The sequence below is a fragment of the Hyla sarda genome, chromosome 5 (genome assembly GCF_029499605.1).
Source record: "Hyla sarda isolate aHylSar1 chromosome 5, aHylSar1.hap1, whole genome shotgun sequence".
Classification (NCBI taxonomy): Eukaryota; Metazoa; Chordata; class Amphibia; order Anura; family Hylidae; genus Hyla; species Hyla sarda.
Genome location: NC_079193.1, coordinates 385,322 through 410,023, shown reverse-complemented (window position 1 = coordinate 410,023; position 24,702 = coordinate 385,322). Strand labels below are relative to the sequence as shown.

General features: G+C 48.2%; 1 protein-coding gene across 1 annotated transcript in view; it reads right to left on the bottom strand.

The window, feature by feature from the left end:
- Positions 1–24,702, bottom strand: part of OBSCN (obscurin, cytoskeletal calmodulin and titin-interacting RhoGEF) — a 577,179-nt gene that overhangs the window by 245,046 nt on the left and 307,431 nt on the right. The window contains 3 exon segments of the mRNA XM_056518694.1: positions 10,417–10,584; positions 17,499–17,612; positions 21,739–21,859. Of these exon segments, the coding sequence (XP_056374669.1) occupies positions 10,417–10,584; positions 17,499–17,612; positions 21,739–21,859 (403 nt within the window).

Genomic DNA, 24,702 nt, shown 5'->3' with positions numbered 1-24,702 from the left:
TTTTTTAATAGAAGTCATTTACAAATCTGTTTAACTTTCCGGAGCCAGTTGATATATAAAAAAAAAAAAAAAAGTTTTGGCCTGGAATACCCCTTTAACACCAATAAATGCGATCCTGGGAGGGGATATTGGGACAGAAATAAAAGAAAAAGAAAAAAATTTTTTGTATAAAATATTGTATTATTTTTTATTTTTTTTTTGTAATATGTGGTGGTAATTAAAAAAAATAAAATAAAAAACCACTGGTCCTGAAATACTCTGTGCTGCTATACTGTGCCTCCCCCTACTTATGACTGCTGGGCATGAGGGGCCAAACATTGTGCATCCCATGAACCTTTGTAGTGTTATTGGACTGAAGAGACCGCGCTGGTTCTGAGAATATATCTCTGTCCTGGAGCGCGAGAGAAGAGGCCGGGTGAGTGCTGCATCTATATATTATGTATTCATCCAACATGGTGGAGGTCACTGTACACACAGAATATGGCTGCACAATATAAGGAGAACGTACCGTATTTTTCGCCCTATAGGACGCACCGGCGTATAGGACCAGCACCAATTTTAAAGGTGCAAAATCTAGAAAAAAAAGATTCCGCACCCAACAGTGATCTTCAACCTGTGGACCTCCAGATGTTGCAAAACTACAACTCCCAGCATGCCCGGACAGCCAACGGCTGTCCCGGGCATGCTGGGAGTTGTAGTTTTGCAACATCTGGAGGTCCACAGGTTGAAGACCACTGGTATAGGAGGTAACACTCACGTGTCCCCGCCACTTCCGGACCCGTCACTGCTGCCCTGGATGTCGCTCCATCGCTGTCGCCGCGTTCCCGTGGTGTCCCCGACATCCGGACGTCTTCTTCCCCAGGATCCACGCTCTCCGTCGCCGTCATCACGTCGCTACGCAACGCCGCTCCTATTGGATGACGGGACGGCGTGATGACGTCGAAGGAGAGTGCCGGCCATGCAGGGGGATCCTGTCACGGAGCAGACACCAAGGAGGCAGGCAAGGTCCCTCCCGGTGTCCTGTAAGCTGTTCGGGACGCCGCGATTTCACCATGGGGTCCTGAACAGCCCGACTGAACAGCCGGGTTAGTGTTATTTTCACTTCAGATGCGGCGGTCAGCTTTGATCGCCGCATCTGAAGGGTTAATACAAGGCATCACCGCGATCGGTGATGTCCTATATTAGCCGCGGGCCCCGGCCGTTGATGGCCGCAGGTATTCACCGTATAAGACGCACCAACTTCCCCCCCCCCCCCCAGTGCGTCTTATACGGCGAAAAATACGGTATCTCCTGTCTGTACTGACGTTCATCCTTGTGGTGGCCCAGTACGTGATCGTGTTTCCCCGTACCCTTCTCCTGTCCTGTCAGACCCCTCACGTCCTCAGGGCCCCCTGCAGTGTTAGCCCCATTGTGAATATGTTATTCCTGATAAAGTGTATTGTACCTTTAATACAGGACATTGTCATTGAAGTGTTTTACTCGTGGCGCTTACGAAATAAAAGGGGGAGGTGAAGGAAAGACTGTTTGCTGCTGTGGAGTGTAAAGAGTCGGTACCTGAAAGGGTTAAATTGGTCCGGTGTTTCCCGCGCGCGCGAGAGCAGCTCCACCCCATCAGTCCCCAGCAGTGACGCCTCTTCAGTGTTGCGAGGAGGAACCAGAGATCCGCCCGGTGTTGCACAGGGGAAGACTTTAATGGCCAGACCGAAACAGCTCTGCTGTTTATTACCCGACACCCGCTGCAGTGCAGGTTCTGTAAGAGCCTGCAGGCACCAGTATCCAGTCTCCGATGCCGGTAACTAGCCATGTTAAACCCCTAGTGCCCAACAGTATTACCGGGTACCAGCAAAATAGAGGGGGAAGCGCCCCCCAGAGTGCTTCCGCCAGCAAAGACTAAGCCACTGCAGCACCTCAACCAGCATCTTAAAGCGACAGCGCCCTTAATTCATCTTAAAGTGACAGTGCACTCAATTCTTCTTAAAGTGATGGCGCATTCAAAAAAGTCAACAAGATGTCAGCCCCCAGCTCTCCAGATCAACCAGGCGACGGTGCCCCTTCATCTCCAGCAGCGGGATCATTTGCTGCCCCAGCGGTCGGAATGTTGCCAGTCCTGCCTGCAGTCCACATCAACAACCTGGGTGTCCCAGTGTCAGCACTGGTATTCATGGGGAACCTGTCCTCCCTACCTACAATGGAGACCCCTTCACCTGGAGGGATTTCAAAGAAAGGATCCAGAGTTTGTCTGTCTTTTACTCTTTCCTTCCTAATCAACAGGTGCCATTGCTCACAGGACAACTACAGGGTCAGCACTAGAGGAAGTCCGCACCTGCCCGGCCTCCGAGAAGGCGACTGTAGAGCAGATCTTTGAAGGCCTGTACCAGGTATTTGAGTCACATTCTCCATCACAGGTACGTCTCCAGCTGTATGAAAGGCGATAGAAACCAGGTGAGACTTTAAAGGGTAACTCTCATTAAAATACATTTTTGCTAAAAGCTCAAGAGCACATCTTCCCCAATCTTATACACAGACTTAGGACTGAGGTCCAAACACAAAAAGTGCAGCCTGGAGTGCTGAGGGGGGGGGGGGGGTGTTCAGCCTCATCCAATCATAGCTCCTCTCACACTTAACTAGCATATGCTGTTAGTTGGATGCTAGTTTATTGTGTGAGCCTAATGATGTGGATTTTAGAGTAGTCGTGGGTAACGGGAAACCAATACCCAGACATGGATACTGGGAGCCAACCATTCAGTTGGGAGAGCATGTACTTACCGGGCAGGAGTGATTGTAACTAATGTGTCAAATAGGGGATCTGCTGAGTTTATGTTAGGGATGAATATTATGAAAAACTATTTGGCTGAAGTAGTAGATGCCGTTCATGTCTCTCTCCACTACATGTCTCATTCAGGCCAGCGGGCTGCGCAGCACCACTTGAAAGTTCTACAGGCGGAGCAGAAGTTTGCCAACAAGCAAGGTGAAATCTGCAGAGTTTGAGTACAAGACATCAGGTCAGTGACCTTACAACCCAACGTGGAGACCATCATCTGGTGTTTATGTACGTCCTGGAGTAAGGAACAAGGACTATCAAGCCCTGCTGGAGCCTTTGCAACTGGAAGATCATCCCCTTGTCCGAGCTGCGGGAAGCCTCGTCACAGTTACCAACAGGATCATATGTTTGCATGTTTGCATCATAAAGTTGACATGTTTTTATTTTTGGAAGACATCAGAGGCTTCAAAGTTCTGCAGCAATTTTCTACTTTTTCACGAAAATCGGAATTTTTCAGGGACCAGTTCAGTTTTGAAGTGGATTTGAAGGGCCTTCTTATTAGAAATACCCCATAAATTAACCCATTATAGAAAGTGCACCCCAAAGTATTCAAAATTACATTCAGAAAGTTTGATAACCCTTTAGGTGTTTCACAGAATAGCAGCAAAAGAGAAAATTCAAAAGCTTCATTTTTTACACTCGCATGTCTTGTAGACCCAGTTTTTGAATTTTTACAAGGGGTAATAGAAGAAAAAGCCCCCCAAAATCTGTAACCCAATTTCTCTCGAGTAAGGAAGTACCTCATATGTGGATGTAAAGTGTTCGGCGGGTGCAGTAGAGGGCTCAGAAGGGAAGGAGCGACAATGGGATTTTGGAGAGTTGATTTTGCTGAAATGGTTTTTGGGGGGCATGTCACATTTAGGAAGACCCTATTGTGCCAGAACAGCAACATTTTGGAAACTAAACCCCTCAAGGCACATAACAAGGGGTCCAGTGAGCCTTAACACCACACAGGTGTTTGACGACTTTTCGTTAAAGTCGGATGAGTAAATGCAAAAAAATTTTTTTCACTAAAGTGCATTTCCCCCCCCCCCAAATTTACCATTTATATAAAGGGTAATGGGAGAAAACGCCCTGCAAAATTTGGAACCCCATCTCTTTTGAGTATGGAAATACCATGATAGGACGTAAAATGCTCTGCGGGCGAACTACAATGCTCAGAAGAGAAGGAGTCACATTTGGCTATTGGAAAGCAAATTTTGCTGAAATGGTTTTTGGGGGGCATGTCTCATTTAGGAAGCCCCTATGGTGCCAGAACAGCAAAAAAAACACCACATGGCATACTATTTTGGAAACTACACCCCTCAAGGGAGGTAACAAGGAGTACAGTGAGCCTTAACACCCCACAGGTGTTTGACAACTTTTTCTTAAAGTCGGATGTGTAAATGTGAAAAAAAAAATCTCACTAAAATGCAGTTTTTTCCCCAAATTTTACATTTTTACAAGACGTAATAGGAGAAAATGCCCCCCAAAATTTGTAATCCCATTTCTTCTGAGTACGATAATACCCCATGTGTGGACATCAAGTGCTCTGCGGCCACACTACAATGCTCAGAAGAGAAGGGACGCCATTGAGCTTTTGGAGAGAGAATTTGTTTGGAATGGAAGTCGGGAGCCATGTGTACACCGAATGTAATAGGGGGTGCAGTGAGTATTTACACCCCACTGGCGTTTGACAGATCTTTGGAACAGTGGGCTGGGCAAATGAAAAATTACATTTTTCATTTTCACGGACCACTGTTTAAAAAATCTGTCAGACACCTGTGGGGCGTAAATGCTCACTGCACCCCCTATTACATTACGTGAGGGGTGGAGTTTTCAAAATGGGGTCATATGTGGGGGGGGGGGGTCCATTGTTCTGGCTCTATGGGGGCTTTGTAAACACACGTGGCCTTCAATTCCGGACATATTTTCTCTCCAAAAGCCCAATGGCGCTCCTTCTCTTCTGAGCCTTGTAGTAAACTCCCAGCATGCCTGGACAGTCTGTGGCTGTCTGGAAATGCTGGGAGTTGTGGTTTTGCAACAGCTGGAGGCTCCGTTTTGGAAACACTGCTGTACGATACGTTTTCATTTTTATTGGGGGGGGGGGGGGGGGCAGTGTAAGGGGGTGTATATTTCGTGTTTTACCCTTTATTATGTGTTAGCCGGAAGCACACTGGTTGGAAAACCTACAGTTATGTTCTGTTACCTAACTCAGTATTTTCCAACCAGTGTGCCTCCAGCTGTTGCAAAACTACAACTCCCAGCATGTACTGATCGCTGAAGGGCATGCTGGAAGATGTAGTTATGCAACAGCTGGAGGTACACAACTACAACGCCCAGCATGCCGAGACAGCTGTTTGCTGTTTGGGCATGCTGGGAGTTGTAGTTTTGCAAGATCTGAAGGGCCACAGTTTAGAGACCACTGCACAGTGATCTCCAAACTATACCCCTCCAGCTGTTGCAAAACTACAAATCCCAGCATGCCCAAACAGCTGTCTGGGCATGTTGGGAGTTGTAGTTTTGCAACATCTGGAGGGCTACAGTTTAGAGACCACTGTATAGTGGTATCAAAGCTGTAGCCCTCCAGATGTTGCTAGGCAACTACTCACTGGCTTCGATAGGATCACCGCACCCGGGAGCCGCATCCCGTCCTCTGCCGCCTGCCGCTGATGGTAAGTGGACCTCCGGCACCGGTCACCGTCGGTTCCCCTGTTCTGCCCGGACTACTGTGGGTGGGAAGAACGGGGAAACCGAACTTTAACCCCACTGCCCTCGATCTGCTATTGCTCGGTCGCTTATGACCGACCAAAAGCAGGGATAGGAGGGGTGGCACCCCTGCCACCTCACTCCTATCCCTTCAGGGGGATCGTGGGTGTCTTGGACAACACCGATCCCCCTTATTTTCCGGGTCACCAGAGACCTGTATGACCCGGAATCGCCGTCCTTAAGGAGGCACTGTCATTGTTAAAAACTTTTCATATATTGCAGGACTCATAATATGACATTTCACAATATACACCTGTTAATTTTCACCTGAAATTCAAGCTCAAAATAGCCGCCACTAGGGGTCGCCTGTCTTTTAGCCAGACAGACTAGTCTAGATTTTACAGCATACTGGATACCGGCCATAAAGCATACCGGTATCCAGTATAGGAGATTTCTATTGTGTATACAAAACTACAGATAACGGATGCATGGACATGCTGGGAGCTGTAGTTTTACAACAGCTGGAGGCAACACTGCTCTAACAGTTATTTACAAACATTGCAGCTTCAGTTGTTACTAAACTACAACTCCCAGCATGCTGAAATAGTCAAAGCTTTCTCGGACTCCTGAATGACAAAGAAGTTGATCAGACATTCAGGAGTCTGTGAAAGATGAATGACACACATAGTGACAGCTATACTAATTAGCATCCAGCTTTACTAGGAGAAGATAAAACAGATAGAACATGTATTCATAAAAATGCTGTACTTTTATCTAAAAAATCCTTGCACTAATTTTATAAAGATCTATTCTTATATTTATACATTTTATCCTGTTATGAATTCACCATAATGTCTTCTGATTACTGCAGGCAAGCTCCAAGCATCTTCCTCTGTGTAACATGACACGTAAGCATGAAACCAGAGAGGAAAGGGTTACAGAGTAGAGAGTACTGATTGGCTGACTGCACAGGCTTACTCCTGTGAGGGAGACAGACTGACACGCCCCCTCCTGCCCAGACTGACACGCCCCCTCCAGCCTGCACAATGAAAAAGTAACTCACCAGCAGATAAATGCTTATATCTCTGGATATATAGGTCCGAGACACATAACAATTATATGCACATGATCAGGATTGGGTCCTGAGTAACATATAACTTTTTTCTTTTTTTTGCACTAGGACAGGTACGCTTTAAGTACCAAGGAGCGAGGGCGTACCTGTACGAATGTGGTCCCTAAGTGGTTAAGCCCCAGGTACACTACCTAGGTCATGTTGTCAGCGCCGAGGGACTCCAGCCCAATCCTGAAAAGGTGGAGGTTGTCAAGAACTGGCTTATCCCGCGCACAGGTGAAATATTTTAGGAGCTTCCTGGGATTTGACGGCTACTACCACCGCTTCATTCCCCACTTTGCCCAGATTGCCGAACCCCTCACAGTTCTCTTACGGGGTACAGCAAAAGAGAACTACAGTGGAAGGAAGACTACCTGTTGAATGGGCCGAAGAGCAAGAGACAGTGTTCCAAGCTCTTAAATGTCTGCTGACAGAACCACCCATTCTGACGAATCCAGACTACAGTCAGCCATTCCGGCTATATACTGATGCTAGTTTCAAGGTCTGGGAGCTGTCCTGTCCCAAGTGCAAGAAGGGCAAAAACCTATGCCAGTCGTAACCTGCGAGGAGCAGTAAAAAAAATTATGCAAACTACAGTTCCTTCACGCTAGAACTTCTCGCCCTCGTATGGTCCGTGACTGAAAAGTTTAAAGACTACTTGGCTGCCATGCCATTCACTGTCTACATGGATAACCCATTGGCCCATCTGAATACTGCCAAGTTGGGTGCCATCAAGCAGTGTTGGGCCTCAAGATTGGCCAATTACAGTTTCACCATCAAATACAAGAGCGGAAAGTCAAATGTCAACGCCGATGTACTGTCTCGGATGACCCCCGGTGAAGAACCATCTGTCGAAGATGAGTGGGAAGACATGGAGATGCCCCATTTTACCAGAAGTTTCTGATTCAGAATGTTGTGACCGCCCTTGAGGATGGCGAACCCAGGTCCGAGAAGATCTATATACCTGGAAGACTCTTTAAGACGAGAGTCATGGGGGATCTGTTGGACTACCTTCTGACGAGAAAGGTACCAACCCGTCTATGCCGGGCCCAGTGTGACTACGCGTTGAAACGTCTGTAGCGACAGAGGAAGCGACTGTTCGTGCACAAGGGACTGTTCTATCGAAATTCTTTCGATCCGGTCTCTGGTGATCGACTTCATCAGATTCTGGTCCCCCGAAGAGACGCTACGATGGTCCTCAGTGCATATCAAGATCAGTCAGGACACTTTGGAGTCCACAAGACCGAGGCTACTGTCAGGTAAAGATACTACTGGATTGTAATACGGAGCGGCATTGAGAAATGGTGCAGTGAGTGTGCAGTCTGCAACGTCACCAAGAATGTGTGCAAGGATGCAAGAGCACCTCTCCATTCCATTCAGAGTGAAATGCCTAATAAGTTGGTCACACTAGACCATGTCAAGCTGTCTCATACCCGGTCCAGGTACACTTATGCTCTCACCATGGTCGATCACTACTCCAAATGGGTTGTCGTGGTACCCGTTAAAGACCTGACAGCCAAGACAGCGGCCCAGATGTTCTACTCCAGTTGGGTACAAACCCTTGAGAGTCCGGATTCTTTCCTAACAGACCATGGAATGGCCATCGAGGCCCAACTCTTCCAGGAACTATGTTAGTTCCATGCCTGTAAGAAACTTCGGACTACAGCTTAACACCCTCAAGGGAACGGGCTCTGTGAGATCATCAATCAAGCCTTCATCCACATGTTGCGAGTAGCTTCTGTATCCAAGCAGTAAGAGTGGCCCCGATTGTTGCCCGAATTGTTGGAGATTTATAACAACACGGTCCATTGTTCTACAGGGTACACCCCTTTCTACCTGATGATGGGGCGGCATGGGCTGCTGCCGAAGGACCGGACATTTGGGCTTTAGGCCCCATTCAATAACTCCCCTAAAGCCTCCATGGAGTGGGTCTCTCACCATAAAAGAACTATCCAAGAAACAAAAGAGTTGTTGTCTTCGTTGAGCCTCACCCTCCTTTATGCCAACAGCAAGATTATAACCGTCACGCCTCTGACAATCCCCTCCAGCTAGGTGTCAAAGTCTGGCTGCGGAAGTTCCTGAGAACTCATAAACTGAACTGTATCTGGGAGACAGAACCATACACAGTGACGGCTGTACCCTATCCAGACTGTGACAAAAACTTGCGATTGTCCATCATAACAGAATCAAGCTATGTCACAAAGAAGACCAACCTGTGCTCCCCGTACCTTCACCACCAGAAGTCAGACCTATGAGGGAGTGCGTGCCAGGAGAGGGGATCCATCCATCCATGGATGGATGTTCCAATGTTCTCTCCCAGCCAGCCTGCAATCTTCTGTATCGTGCCAACCCCGGGACCTGTGCAACCAACCTTAGTCGCCACACCAGCCCCCGTCCTGTCACCTTAGGCGCCGGTCTATACTCCAATCTCCAGACCACCTGTCTCACCAATGTCTCTGCCAACAAGTCCAAGTCCTGTCAGTCCAGAATTCGATGAAAGAGAACCTGCTCCAACTCAAGTTGCATTGAGAGTTCCCGAAAAAGTAAGGGGTTCGTGATTCGCAAGAATTGGTGTTGCGTAAGTCCCAACGGTCCACTCAAGGCCAGATCCCAGCCAGATATAAAGATTTAAGTACCACAAAGTCCTGTGCTACATATAGCTAACCGACACCACATTAAGTCATGTATATATGTCTATACTTACATTAGGGCTGTAGCATCTACTATCATACCAGTCCACAACTGTCTAATGTTTAATGCCTAAAGCAGTTACTAGGTCTAATAACTCTCACATGTTTTGAGCATGTATGGACAGTCTATAATACATGGACTCTTTGTCTTCATCTGCATCAGACCGGGATATGGACGTTATTTGAAATGCCCCAGGAACTGTTTTTGGCTCCTGTGGTCATTCCTGTCTTCTGCCCTCAAGGACTGGGCATCGAGGATGACTTTGTTAAAGAGGGGGAGTTTGTGGTGGCCCAGTATGGGATGGTGTTTCCCCATACCCTTCTCCTGCACTGTCAGGCAGTGTCCCTTTATGTCCTCAGGGCCCCCTGCAGTGTTACCTGCATTGTGAATATGTTATTCCTTATAAAGTGTATTGTACCTTTAATAGTTTGTACCATGTGATTAAAGTTATACCATGTCATTGTGGCCAAGGAGGCACTAGTGACCAAGTGACCCCCCCCCCCCCCCCAAGTGACCTATAGGCTCCTTGCACAGCCCCCTATATAACCAGGGGAGGGGCTGCAATCTCTCTTTTGTTCCTGAGGTCCAGTGCAGTTGAGACGTCTTACAGAGTGTGTCCACAGCATTGGAGGCCTCAAGCCTAAAGTCTACAGCCACAAGTCAGCTCAAGTAAGATAAAGTTATCATCTTGTCAGTCAAGTCAATTGTCTAGTTACCGTGGCCTGCACTCAAGTGTCTCTACCTACTGCAAGGTCCTGCTGAATCCCTGGTCACCTCCTTGGGATTCTGGCTGTACTGGATAGACTGAGCCATCTGTCTAACCTCAGTTTAGCTACAGTTTGTCCATAACTTGGCGTTGGTGTCTTCATTGGCCCTGTGCTAAGCCCAGGACCAGCGGTGTTACCTTCGGGTGGTTAAGGCTAAACCACGCCCTGTCGTCATGACAAGAAGGGGTTAATAACATCTTCCCCTTGGGTTATAACATCTACCCCGCTGACACCACATCCTTTAACCTCTTGGTGACTGGCAGGACATGTAACTGCAGCACAGACACCTCTGGATTAGTGACACTGACTGATCCTTGGCCATGACCAGGAACACTTACCTTGCACCAGGATCTTGCCAAGTGTACTGGCAGTGCCCGCTGGGCTGCAGGCGAAGCACATGTACTGCCCGGAGTCGGCGCCAGTCATATTGTCCAGGATGAGGGTGCAGGAACCATCTGGATCCTCAATAATGATGTGATGTGGATCCACCTCCACCCCGCGACCGTCTGAGGGGACACAGAGCGTGAGAAGAGCGGTAGTATGTTAACGTAGAGCAGCCGCCTCCAGAATACGGACAGTGGGGTATATCTATAACACTGCTTATGGGGTGGGGTATATCTATAACACTGCTCCCCTCCAGAATACAGGGGGTGGGGTATATCTATAACACTGCTCCCCTCCATAATACAGGGGGTGGGGTATATCTATAACATTGCTCCCCTCCATAATACAGGGGGTGGAGTATATCTATAACACTGCTCCTCTCCATAATACAGGGGGTGGGGTATATCTATAACACTGCTCCCCTCCAGAATACAGGGGGTGGGGTATATCTATAACACTGCTCCCCTCCATAATACAGGGGGTGGAGTATATCTATAACACTGCTCCTCTCCATAATACAGGGGGCGGGGTATATCTATAGCATCGCTCCCCTCCATAATACAGGGGGTGGGGTATATCTATAGCATCGCTCCCCTCCAGAATACAGGGGGTGGGGTATATCTATAACACTGCTCCCCTCCATAATACAGGGGGTGGGGTATATCTATAGCATCGCTCCCCTCCATAATACAGGGGGTGGGGTATATCTATAACACTGCTCCCTCCATAATACAGGGGGTGGAGTATATCTATAACACTGCTCCTCTCCATAATACAGGGGGTGGGGTATATCTATAACACTGCTCCCCTCCATAATACAGGGGGTGGGGTATATCTATAACACTGCTCCCCTCCATAATACAGGGGGTGGGGTATATCTATAACACTGCTCCCCTCCATAATACAGGGGGTGGAGTATATCTATAACACTGCTCCCCTCCATAATACAGGGGGTGGAGTATATCTATAACACTGCTCCTCTCCATAATACAGGGGGTGGGGTATATCTATAACACTGCTCCCCTCCATAATACAGGGGGTGGGGTATATCTATAACACTGCTCCCCTCCATAATACAGGGGGTGGGGTATATCTATAACACTGCTCCCCTCCATAATACAGGGGGTGGAGTATATCTATAACACTGCTCCCTCCATAATACAGGGGGTGGGGTATATCTATAACACTGCTCCCCTCCATAATACAGGGGGTGGGGTATATCTATAGCATCGCTCCCCTCCATAATACAGGGGGTGGAGTATATCTATAGCATCGCTCCCCTCCATAATACAGGGGGTGGAGTATATCTATAACACTGCTCCCTCCATAATACAGGGGGTGGGGTATATCTATAACACTGCTCCCCTCCATAATACAGGGGGTGGGGTATATCTATAACACTGCTCCCTCCATAATACAGGGGGTGGGGTATATCTATAACACTGCTCCTCTCCATAATACAGGGGGTGGAGTATATCTATAGCATCGCTCCTCTCCATAATACAGAGGGTGGAGTATATCTATAACACTGCTCCTCTCCATAATACAGGGGGTGGGGTATATCTATAACACTGCTCCCCTCCATAATACAGGGGGTGGAGTATATCTATAACACTGCTCCCTCCATAATACAGGGGGTGGAGTATATCTATAACACTGCTCCTCTCCATAATACAGGGGGTGGGGTATATCTATAACACTGCTCCCCTCCATAATACAGGGGGTGGAGTATATCTATAACACTGCTCCCTCCATAATACAGGGGGTGGAGTATATCTATAACACTGCTCCTCTCCATAATACAGGGGGCGGGGTATATCTATAACACTGCTCCCTCCATAATACAGGGGGCGGGGTATATCTATAACACTGCTCCTCTCCATAATACAGGGGGTGGGGTATATCTATAACACTGCTCCCTCCATAATACAGGGGGTGGGGTATATCTATAACACTGCTCCTCTCCATAATACAGGGGGTGGAGTATATCTATAACACTGCTCCCCTCCATAATACAAGGGGTGGAGTATATCTATAACACTGCTCCCCCTCCATAATACAGGGGGTGGGGTATATCTATAACACTGCTCCCTCCATAATACAGGGGGTGGAGTATATCTATAACACTGCTCCCCTCCATAATACAGGGGGTGGGGTATATCTATAACACTGCTCCCCTCCATAATACAGGGGGTGCGGTATATCTATAACACTGCTCCCCTCCATAATACAGGGGGTGGGGTATATCTATAACACTGCTCCCCTCCATAATACAGGGGGTGGAGTATATCTATAACACTGCTCCTCTCCATAATACAGGGGGTGGAGTATATCTATAACACTGCTCCCCTCCATAATACAGAGGGTGGAGTATATCTATAACACTGCTCCCCTCCATAATACAGGGGGTGGAGTATATCTATAACACTGCTCCCTCCATAATACAGGGGGTGGAGTATATCTATAGCATCGCTCCTCTCCATAATACAGGGGGTGGGGTATATCTATAACACTGCTCCCCTCCATAATACAGGGGGTGGGGTATATAACACTGCTCCTCTCCATAATACAGGGGGCGGAGTATATCTATAACACTGCTCCCCTCTATAATACAGGGGGTGGGGTATATCTATAACACTGCTCCTCTCCATAATACAGGGGGTGGGGTATATCTATAACACTGCTCCCTCCATAATACAGGGGGTGGGGTATATCTATAACACTGCTCCCCTCCATAATACAGGGGGTGGGGTATATCTATAACACTGCTCCCCTCCAGAATACAGGGGGTGGGGTATATCTATAACACTGCTCCCTCCATAATACAGGGGGTGGGGTATATCTATAACACTGCTCCCCTCCAGAATACAGGGGGTGGGGTATATCTATAACACTGCTCCCTCCATAATACAGGGGGTGGGGTATATCTATAACACTGCTCCCTCCATAATACAGGGGGTGGGGTATATCTATAGCATCGCTCCCCTCCATAATACAGGGGGTGGGGTATATCTATAACACTGCTCCCCTCCATATTACAGGGGGTGGGGTATATCTATAACACTGCTCCTCTCCATAATACAGGGGGTGGGGTATATCTATAACACTGCTCCCCTCCATAATAGAGGGGGTGGGGTATATCTATAACACTGCTCCCCTCCATAATAGAGGGGGTGGGGTATATCTATAACACTGCTCCCCTCCATAATACAGGGGGTGGAGTATATCTATAACACTGCTCCTCTCCATAATACAGGGGGTGGGGTATATAACACTGCTCCCCTCCATAATACAGGGGGTGGAGTATATCTATAACACTGCTCCCCTCCATAATACAGGGGGTGGGGTATATCTATAACACTGCTCTCTCCATAATACAGGGGGTGGGGTATATCTATAACACTGCTCCCCTCTATAATACAGGGGGTGGGGTATATAACACTGCTCCCTCCATAATACAGGGGGTGGGGTATATCTATAACACTGCTCCCCTCCATAATACAGGGGGTGGGGTATATCTATAACACTGCTCTCTCCATAATACAGGGGGTGGGGTATATCTATAACACTGCTCCCCTCTATAATACAGGGGGTGGGGTATATAACACTGCTCCCTCCATAATACAGGGGGCGGGGTATATCTATAACACTGCTCCCCTCCATAATACAGGGGGTGGAGTATATCTATAACACTGCTCCCCTCCATAATACAGGGGGTGGGGTATATCTATAACACTGCTCCTCTCCATAATACAGGGGGTGGGGTATATCTATAACACTGCTCCCTCCATAATACAGGGGGTGGGGTATATCTATAACACTGCTCCCCTCCATAATACAGGGGGTGGGGTATATCTATAGCATCGCTCCCCTCCATAATACAAGGGGTGGGGTATATCTATAACACTGCTCCCCTCCATAATACAGGGGGTGGGGTATATCTATAGCATCGCTCCCCTCCATAATACAAGGGGTGGGGCATATCTATAACACTGCTCCCTCCATAATACAGGGGGTGGGGTATATCTATAACACTGCTCCCCTCCATATTACAGGGGGTGGGGTATATCTATAACACTGCTCCCTCCATAATACAGGGGGTGGGGTATATCTATAACACTGCTCCCCTCCATAATACAGGGGGTGGGGTATATCTATAACACTGCTCCCCTCCATAATACAGGGGGTGGGGTATATCTATAACACTGCTCCCCTCCATAATACAGGGGGTGGGGTATATCTATAACACTGCTCCCCTCCATAATACAGGGGGTGGGGTATATCTATAACACTGCTCCCTCCATAATACAGGGGGTGGGGTATATCTATAACACTGCTCCCCTCCATAATAGAGGGGGGTGGGGTATATCTATAACACTGCTCCCCTCCATAATAGAGGGGGTGGGGTATATCTATAACACTGCTCTCTCCATAATACAGGGGGTGGGGTATATCTATAACACTGCTCCCCTCCATAATACAGGGGGTGGGGTATATCTATAACACTGCTCCCCTCCAGAATACAGGGGGTGGGGTATATCTATAACACTGCTCCCCTCCATAATACAGGGGGTGGAGTATATCTATAACACTGCTCCCCTCCATAATAGAGGGGGTGGGGTATATCTATAACACTGCTCCCCTCCATAATACAGGGGGTGGGGTATATCTATAACACTGCTCCCCTCCATAATACAGGGGGTGGGGTATATCTATAACACTGCTCCCCTCCATAATAGAGGGGGTGGGGTATATAACACTGCTCCCTCCATAATACAGGGGGTGGAGTATATCTATAACACTGCTCCCTCCATAATACAGGGGGTGGGGTATATCTATAACACTGCTCCTCTCCATAATACAGGGGGTGGGGTATATAACACTGCTCCCCTCCATAATACAGGGGGTGGAGTATATCTATAACACTGCTCCCTCCATAATACAGGGGGTGGGGTATATCTATAGCATCGCTCCCCTCCATAATACAGGGGGTGGGGTATATCTATAACACTGCTCCTCTCCATAATACAGGGGGTGGGGTATATAACACTGCTCCCCTCCATAATACAGGGGGTGGAGTATATCTATAACACTGCTCCCCTCCATAATACAGGGGGTGGGGTATATAACACTGCTCCCCTCCATAATACAGGGGGTGGGGTATATCTATAACACTGCTCCCCTCCATAATACAGGGGGTGGGGTATATCTATAACACTGCTCCCCTCCATAATACAGGGGGTGGGGTATATCTATAACACTGCTCCCCTCCATAATACAGGGGGTGGGGTATATCTATAACACTGCTCCCTCCATAATACAGGGGGTGGGGTATATCTATAACACTGCTCCCCTCCATAATACAGGGGGTGGAGTATATCTATAGCATCGCTCCCCTCCATAATACAGGGGGTGGAGTATATCTATAACACTGCTCCCCTCCATAATACAGGGGGTGGGGTATATCTATAACACTGCTCCCTCCATAATACAGGGGGTGGAGTATATCTATAACACTGCTCCTCTCCATAATACAGGGGGTGGGGTATATAACACTGCTCCCCTCCATAATACAAGGGGTGGAGTATATCTATAACACTGCTCCCCTCCATAATACAGGGGGTGGGGTATATCTATAACACTGCTCCCCTCCATAATACAGGGGGTGGAGTATATCTATAACACTGCTCCCCTCTATAATACAGGGGGTGGAGTATATCTATAACACTGCTCCCCTCTATAATACAGGGGGTGGGGTATATCTATAACACTGCTCCCCCTCCATAATACAGGGGGTGGGGTATATCTATAACACTGCTCCCCTCCATAATACAGGGGGTGGGGTATATCTATAACACTGCTCCCTCCATAATACAGGGGGTGGAGTATATCTATAGCATCGCTCCCCTCCAGAATACAGGGGGTGGAGTATATCTATTACACTGCTCCCTCCATAATACAGGGGGTGGGGTATATCTATAACACTGCTCCCCTCCATAATACAGGGGGTGGGGTATATCTATAACACTGCTCCCCTCCATAATACAGGGGGTGGAGTATATCTATAACACTGCTCCTCTCCATAATACAGGGGGTGGAGTATATCTATAACACTGCTCCTCTCCATAATACAGGGGGTGGGGTATATCTATAACACTGCTCCTCTCCATAATACAGGGGGTGGGGTATATCTATAACACTGCTCCCCTCCATAATACAGGGGGTGGAGTATATCTATAACACTGCTCCCTCCATAATACAGGGGGTGGGGTATATCTATAACACTGCTCCCTCCATAATACAGGGGGTGGAGTATATCTATAACACTGCTCCTCTCCATAATACAGGGGGTGGGGTATATCTATAACACTGCTCCTCTCCATAATACAGGGGGTGGAGTATATCTATAACACTGCTCCCTCCATAATACAGGGGGTGGGGTATATCTATAACACTGCTCCCTCCATAATACAGGGGGTGGGGTATATCTATAACACTGCTCCCCTCCATAATACAGGGGGTGGGGTATATAACACTGCTCCCTCCATAATACAGGGGGTGGAGTATATCTATAACACTGCTCCTCTCCATAATACAGGGGGTGGAGTATATCTATAACACTGCTCCCCTCCATAATACAGGGGGTGGAGTATATCTATAACACTGCTCCTCTCCATAATACAGGGGGTGGGGTATATCTATAACACTGCTCCCTCCATAATACAGGGGGTGGAGTATATCTATAACACTGCTCCCCTCCATAATACAGGGGGTGGGGTATATAACACTGCTCCCTCCATAATACAGGGGGCGGGGTATAGCTATAGCACCGAATCCCAGAATACAGGGGGCAGGGTATATCTATAGCACCGATCCCCAGAATACAGGGGGCAGGGTATATCTATAGCACCGATCCCCAGAATACAGGGGGCAGGGTATATCTATAGCACCGATCCCCAGAATACAGGGGCGGGGTATAGCTATAGCACCACCCTCTAAAATTCATGGGGCGGGGTATATCCATAGCGGTTATTACCTTTGTACCAGGTGACGGTGGGTTTTGGCGTCCCGGTGACACGACACGCCAGTTTGATGGTTTCTCCCAGCTCTGCGGTACAATCTGCCAGCACCTCGATAAAGTGAGGGGGGTCTGGAATACAAGAGACTCAGGGTCAGGGGTCAATGGCACCTTAGTTACAAGCATGGATCTTCACGAGAGACGTAGAGAAGAGAAGTAAACCCGATCCAGCACGGCTAAAAACGCTTGGTCTGTATTGTGACGTCCCAGTACGGGATATGCATCTCACAGTCCTATCAGCTAGAGTCCCTGCACGTCTCCGGGTCTCCCCTGTACTGTACCCCTATAATCTGTATAATTGTATATTATGTGTAAAGGACCTTTGATATGGTCACATGGTTATTGATCACATGATAATGGTTGTCATATGTTAAAGTCACATGTTATGTTACCCAGAGAGCACCAGGTGACCAGATGACCCGCAGCTAGCCTATCAGCTCCTTGCTCAGCCCCCTTTATAGGAGGGGGAGGTACTGCAATCTCTCTCTTCTGCTCTACAGTCCAGACGTCTCAGGGTCAGTGTCCAGCACATCTGGAGGCCACAACCCTAAATTACAGCCACAAGTCAGTAAGTCATCGATGTCTGCTGTCACTAACTTCAGTCAAGTCAAGTCTATTATAGTCAGCGCGTCAAAATCACTGCAAGTCCCAGCAAGCTGCGAGGTCCCCTGTGTTACTGGTCACCTCCCTGGGATCCTGGCCTAGCTGTAAACACTGGACCATGTGACTACCTCAGTAAAGCTACCGTTAACCCTGACCTGGCCTTGGATTCTTATTTGCCCTGCCTAACTAGGACTAGCAGTGCTACCGTTCGGATGGTTCTCGATAAAATCACGCCCTGGCATCACAAACATTTAGGGTTTAACACCATCTGCCCCATACACCTCACATCACCATCACCATCACCCCCCCCCCCCCCCCCCCCCCGTGGCCCACCACAAAACTTTGGCGTTACAAACAGGATATAAGTGTGTGGCAGGCGCTGGTGAAGTAGTGGGGAGGTGAAGGAAAAACTGGTAATTGCAAAGTATGTAAAGTCAGTACCTGAAAGGGTTAAACATAGGCTGGCATTTCCCATACGCGGGAGCGGTCACAGCTGCACCCCATCGGTCCCCAGTGGTGATTCCTCTTCAGTGTGCAAGGAGGAACTAAAGATCCGCCTCCTGTTGCCGGGGGACCGGAAGTCAGCGCTGCACTGATGACGTCCTTCCGACCAGCAGCCTTTGTACCGGAGACGGTTGCAGAAGGGACCAAAACAGGAAGTTCCATATGCGCAGCTGTGTTGGAGATCCCGGTGGCTGCGTCCGGCTCCGCAAATTCTGACCGGATACCCGCTGCAGCGCAGACTCTGCAGACATCAACGATCACAAGTAAGTCTCTGGCACCGGTGGCAAGTCATAGTAACCCCTTAGTGCCCAGAAGTGTCCCCGGGTACTTGTCATTTAGACAGGGAGCACCACCCAGGGTATTTCAGTCAAGTCAGACTCAGCCGCTGCAATACATCACCCAGCCTCTTAAAGAGACAGCGTGCTCAAATCATCTTAAAGAGACAGCTGTTGCGGAGGTTTGGCCGGCCCACCAGGCACCAACTGCTCATCTTCCAGCAGCCAGGAGGATCTTGCCAGCCCTACAAACAGTCAGCGTCAATAGTCCTGGTGTTCCAGTGTCTGCACAGATATTCATGGAGAACCCTGTCCTCCCTACCTACAATGGAGACCCTTCACCCAGAGGGATTTCAAAGAGAAGATCCAGAGTTTTTGTCTTTTACGCTCTCCCTCCTAACCAACAGGTGCAACTGCTCACAGGACAACTTCAGGGGCCAGCGTTAGAAGAAGTCCGCACCTGGCCCACCTCCGAGAAGGCGACTGTAGAGCAGATCTTTGAAGGACTCTACCAGGTATTTGAGTCACATTCTCCATCAGAGGTACATCTCCGGCTGTATGAAAGGCGACAGAAGCCAGGTGAGACCTGGAGAGCATATGCCATAGCCTTGCAGAATGCCCTAGAGACTGTCCAAAAATTAGATAGTATAAGTTCTGAGCAGGGCAGCAAGGTGTTAATGGACAGATTTATTGATGGGGCTCTTAATAAGGGGGACAAAGACCAGCTGAGAATGTTAGCGATCCAAAATCCCAACATACCATTTCCCGCTTTCAAGAGAATGGCTATCCAAGTGACTGAGTCTGGGAATGAGTTAGAGTAAGTTTTTACACCCCTTACACCCGTCCAAGAACCACTAGGGGCGGTAGCCAGACCTATACCACCACTGTCACCTGTCCGTGCCCCAGTGTCATCTACTTTGTCAGTCTCTGCAGTCCAAGAAAACCTGTCAGTCACTACAGATTCAGACCTACAGTGTATGAAACAAGACATTGCACAATTGACAACGGTTGTCCAGGAGCTCATCACACGACCTGCTCCCCTCTCCCGTGAGCATTCCTTGCCTAGAGAACCCCCCTCTGCTCCTGCCCCATATAATCCCAGTTACTGTGCTCCTTCACTCGGTAGATATTCTGGGAGTAATAGACCCTTCTGTACCAACTGTAACAAGTCTGGACACTGGACAATGCACTGATGGGGTCTAAACAGAATTCCTGGCGTGGTGTGCGGGCTCAGGTGTGTCCTTCATATAAGGATATACTGGCTAGTGTCTCAATTTTACATCAGTTTTGAGGGTTAGCGAATGTCATTGTTACATCAACCACAGTAGTGAAACCATATTGTGATCCATAGCTGCAGGTCCTCGACTCCAACATAGGTGCACAACTGCACTTGGGGTTGAGCACCTTGTATCACCTTAGACCACGTTAATGTATTTGATCAAACATGGGTTGAAGATTAAGCCATCAAAGTGTCATCTGCTTAAACCTCAGCTACACTACCTAGATCAGGTTGTCAGTGCTGAGGAAGTCCAGCCTAATCCCGAGAAGGTGGAGATTGTCAAGGACTGGCCTACCACATGCACAGTGAAAGATGTCCAGAGCGTCCTGGGAATTGCCGTCTACTATCGCCGTTTCATTCCCCACTTTGCCCAGATTGCAGAACCCCTCACAGCTCTCTTACGGGACACAGCGAAGGAGAACTATCTTGGAAAACTACAAGTGGAGTGGGCTAAGGAGCAAGAAACGGCATTCTAAGCTCTGAAACACTTGTTGACAAAGCCATCCATCCTGGCATATCCAGACTACACTCAGCTGTTCCGGCTAGTTTTGAGGGTCAGGGAGCTGTCCTGTCCCAAGTCCAGGAAGAGCGGGTGATAGCCTATGCCAGTCGTAATCTGCGAGGAGCAGAGAAGAACGATTCCAATTAGAGCTCCTTCAAGCTGGAACTTCTTGCCCTCGTATGAGCCGTAACTGAGAATTTTATGGGCTACTTGGCTACCACGCCATTCACTGTCTACACAGATAATAACCAGTTGGCCCATCGGAACACCGACAAACTGGGTGCCATTGAGCAGCATTGGGCTTCAAGGTTGGTCAATTACAACTTCACCATCAAGTACAGAAGCGGCAAGTCAAATGTCAACTCCGATGTACTATCTCGAATGACCGCCGATGAAGAACCAGTGGGAAGACGAGTGGGAAGACATGGAGATGCCCCCATTCTACCAGGGGTTCGTGAGTCAGAATACTGTGACCACCCTTGAAGAGGGTGAACCCAGGTCCGAGAAGGTCCAGGAAGGCCTATACACCTGAAAGACTCTGCAGGACGAAAGTAGAGTCATGGGGGATATGTTGGATTACCTTCTGATGAAAAGGGTACCAACCCGTCTACGCCGGGCCCAGTGTGACTACGAGTTGAAACGTCTGTGGTGACAGAGGAACCGACTGTTTGTACACAAAGGACTGTTGTACCAAAACTCTTTAGATCAGGTTTCTGGTGATAGACTTCATCAGATTCTGGTTCCCCCGACGAGATGCGGCAATGGTCCTCAACGCATACCATGATCAATTGGGACATTTTGAAGGCCACAAAAACTAGGCTACTCTCAGACAGAGGTTTACTGTTACTGGATTGGAATGCAAAGCGACCTCGAGAAGAGGTGTAGCGAATGTGCCATCTGCAACGTCACCAAGAATGGGCGCAAAGACGCAAGAGCACCCCTTCATTCCATCCAGAGTGAAAGGACTAACCAGTTGGTCGTGCTAGACCATGTCAAGTTGTCACCTACCCGGTCCGGGTACACTTATGCTCTCACCATGGTGGACCACTATTCCAAGTGGGTTATCGTTGTGCCCACTAAGGACCTCACTGCCAAAACCCCGGACCAGATGTTCTACACTAATTGGGTACAAATCCTTGGGTGTCTGGAGTCTGTCCTAATGGACCAAGGAACAGCCTTCGAGGCCCAGCTCTTCCAGGAGCTATGTCAAATCCATGCCTGCAAGAAACTCCGGACTACTGCTTATCACCCTGAAGGGAACGGGCTCTGTGAGCGCATGAATCAAGTTTTTATCCACATGCTGAGAGCAGCATCTGTGTCAAAGCACGAAGAGTGGTCCCGGTTGTTACCCGAATGCTGGAAATTTAAAATAACACAGTTCACTGTTCTACAGGATAGACCCCGTTATACTTGATGATGGGGGGACACGGACAGCTGTCAAAAGACCGGACGTTTGGACTACAAACTCCCTTCAACAACTCTCCACAAGCTTCTATGGAGTGGGTCTCCAACCACCAAAGAAGGATCCAGGAAGCAAAAGAGATTGTCAACAAAAATATGGGCGAGGCTCAGAGGCAACAGCAAGACTATAACCGTCATGCCTCCGCCAAACCTCTCCAGTTAGGTGACAAGGTTTGGCTGCGGAAGTTCCCGAGGACCCACAAAGTGGACTCCATCTGGGAAAGGGAGCCTTACACGGTGACAGCCGTACCCTACCCAGACTCAGATGTGTACGCAATCCAGAAGCCAGGGTACAAGCTGCAAGTCGTCCATCTTAACAGAATCAAGTTATGTCACAAAGAAGACCTACCTGAGCTTCCTGTACCTCCCCCACCAGCTGTCAGACCTACGCAAGAGTACGTACCTGGAGAGGGGATCCATCCATTCATGATGTCCCCATGTTCTGTCCCAGCCAATCTGCAATCTTCAGTAACATGCCATCTCAGGGGCTGGTGCAACCAACTCTAGTCACCCCACCAGCTCCAGTCCTGTCACCTTTGGCACCAGTCTACATTCCGGTCTCCATGTCTCCTGTATCCTTGCCAACCAGTCGGAGTCCAGATAGTCCAGAATCAGCTCCAACTCTGGAAATGGATCTTCAAGAGGCCTCTATCCCTCCAGTCGTGCCAAGAGCTCCCGAAGAGGAAAGTGTTCCCTGAATCCCAGAGGTGGTGATGCGTAGGTCCCAACGGTCCACGCAAGTTCAAATACCAGCCAGATACAAAGATTAAAGTTTAATACAGTCAACAGTAAAGTCATATACACATGTTTCATGTACAGTAGGACTGTAACACTCACAACCACACAGTCCATAAAAATGTCATTTGTCTAAAATGTCAAATGTGATATTTCTTGTGTCCTCATGCTCAGGATACTTTGTTGGCCAGAAGGTATTTTTTACTCTCAGAAGCACGTAACAAAAAGTCAAAAAGGTAACAAAATGTCAAATGTTATCTAAGAAAAATGTCTAGCATAATAAAATATCTAGCATAAAAATAAATAGTGTTCTGTGGAGAATTGTGTAATGCCAATGGACCCCAGTAGCCAAGACATTGGGCAGAAAGTCTCCGGCAACCCAATCCGCCAGTGTTATGTCTAGTAATGTATAAAGTGTTGTTATGCATAGTCAAATGTCAGAGTATGCATAGCCATAGTCTAATGTTATGATATACATAGTCATAGTCCATAAGTCGTGTTATACCATAGTCATCGGTATGTTGTTATTATCATACATAATCCTTATTCTCCATTAATACAAAATGTACCAGAGCATGTATGGACATTTATACAGAGACTCTATTGCATTATCAGTTCTTGACAACAAACAGCCTGGAAATGGAAGTTGGATACAATGCTCCAGGGCTGTATGTGGCCCCATGGCTGTTTGGCTCCTCAAAGCTTTCCAGGACGGACGTCGAGGGCGACTTTAGTCAAGTTGGGGGGGGGGGGGTTTGTGATGTCCCAGTACGGGATATGCATCTCACAGTCCTATCAGCTAGAGTCCCTGCACGTCTCCGGGGCTCCCGTGTACTGTACCCCTATAATCTGTATAATTGTATATTATGTGTAAAGGACCTTTGATATGGTCACATGGTTATTGATCACATGATAATGGTAGCCATATGTTAAAGTCACATGTTTTGTTACCCAGAGAGGACCAGGTGACCAGATAAGCCACAGCTAGCCCTTTATGAGAGGGGGAGGTACTACAATCTCTCTTTTGCTCTACAGTCCAGTCCAGACATCTCAGGGTCAGTGTCCAGCACATCTGGAGGCCTCAACCCTAAATTACAGCCACAAGTCAGTAAGTCATCTCTGTCTGCTGTCACTACAATTAAGTCAATTCTAATATAGTCAGTGTGGTTGTCCTAAAGTCTGTCAAAGTCACTGCAAGTCCCAGCAAGCTGAGGTCCCCTGTGTTACTGGTCACCTCTCTGGGATCCTGGCCTGGACTCTTATTTTCTCTGCCTAACTAGGACTAGCGGTGCTACCGTTCGGGTGGTTCTCGATAAAACCACACCCTGGCGGCATGAACATTTAGGGGTTAACACTATCTGCCCCGGGCTACAACATCTGCCCCATACACCTCACATTGCACCCCCATGGCCACCACATAATCACAAAATGGACACCACCGTCCTACATGAACAAGTCTGACGCGTTTCAAGTGCACACACGCTCTCAATCACCAATACACCTGTGTGTACCTCCTCCCTTAAGAGGAAATCTAACCAAAGGGGGGAGGAATATACCCACATGAAAAATACAATAAAGCTGTTCACATAATCCGAGACACGGCCCCTCCCATAGACATAAATGGAGGGGGGGGGGGGTGACGTCATGATCACGGCCTCCGGTTTCCAGCGTTCAGTACAAAATGTTCAGAAGGCTGGAGCACCGGAGTACCCCATTAACGGATGAGGTACACACAGGTGTATCGGTGATCAAGGGCGCGCATGCGCTGTAAACCCCTCTGACTGGCCTATGTGTATCCCGGTG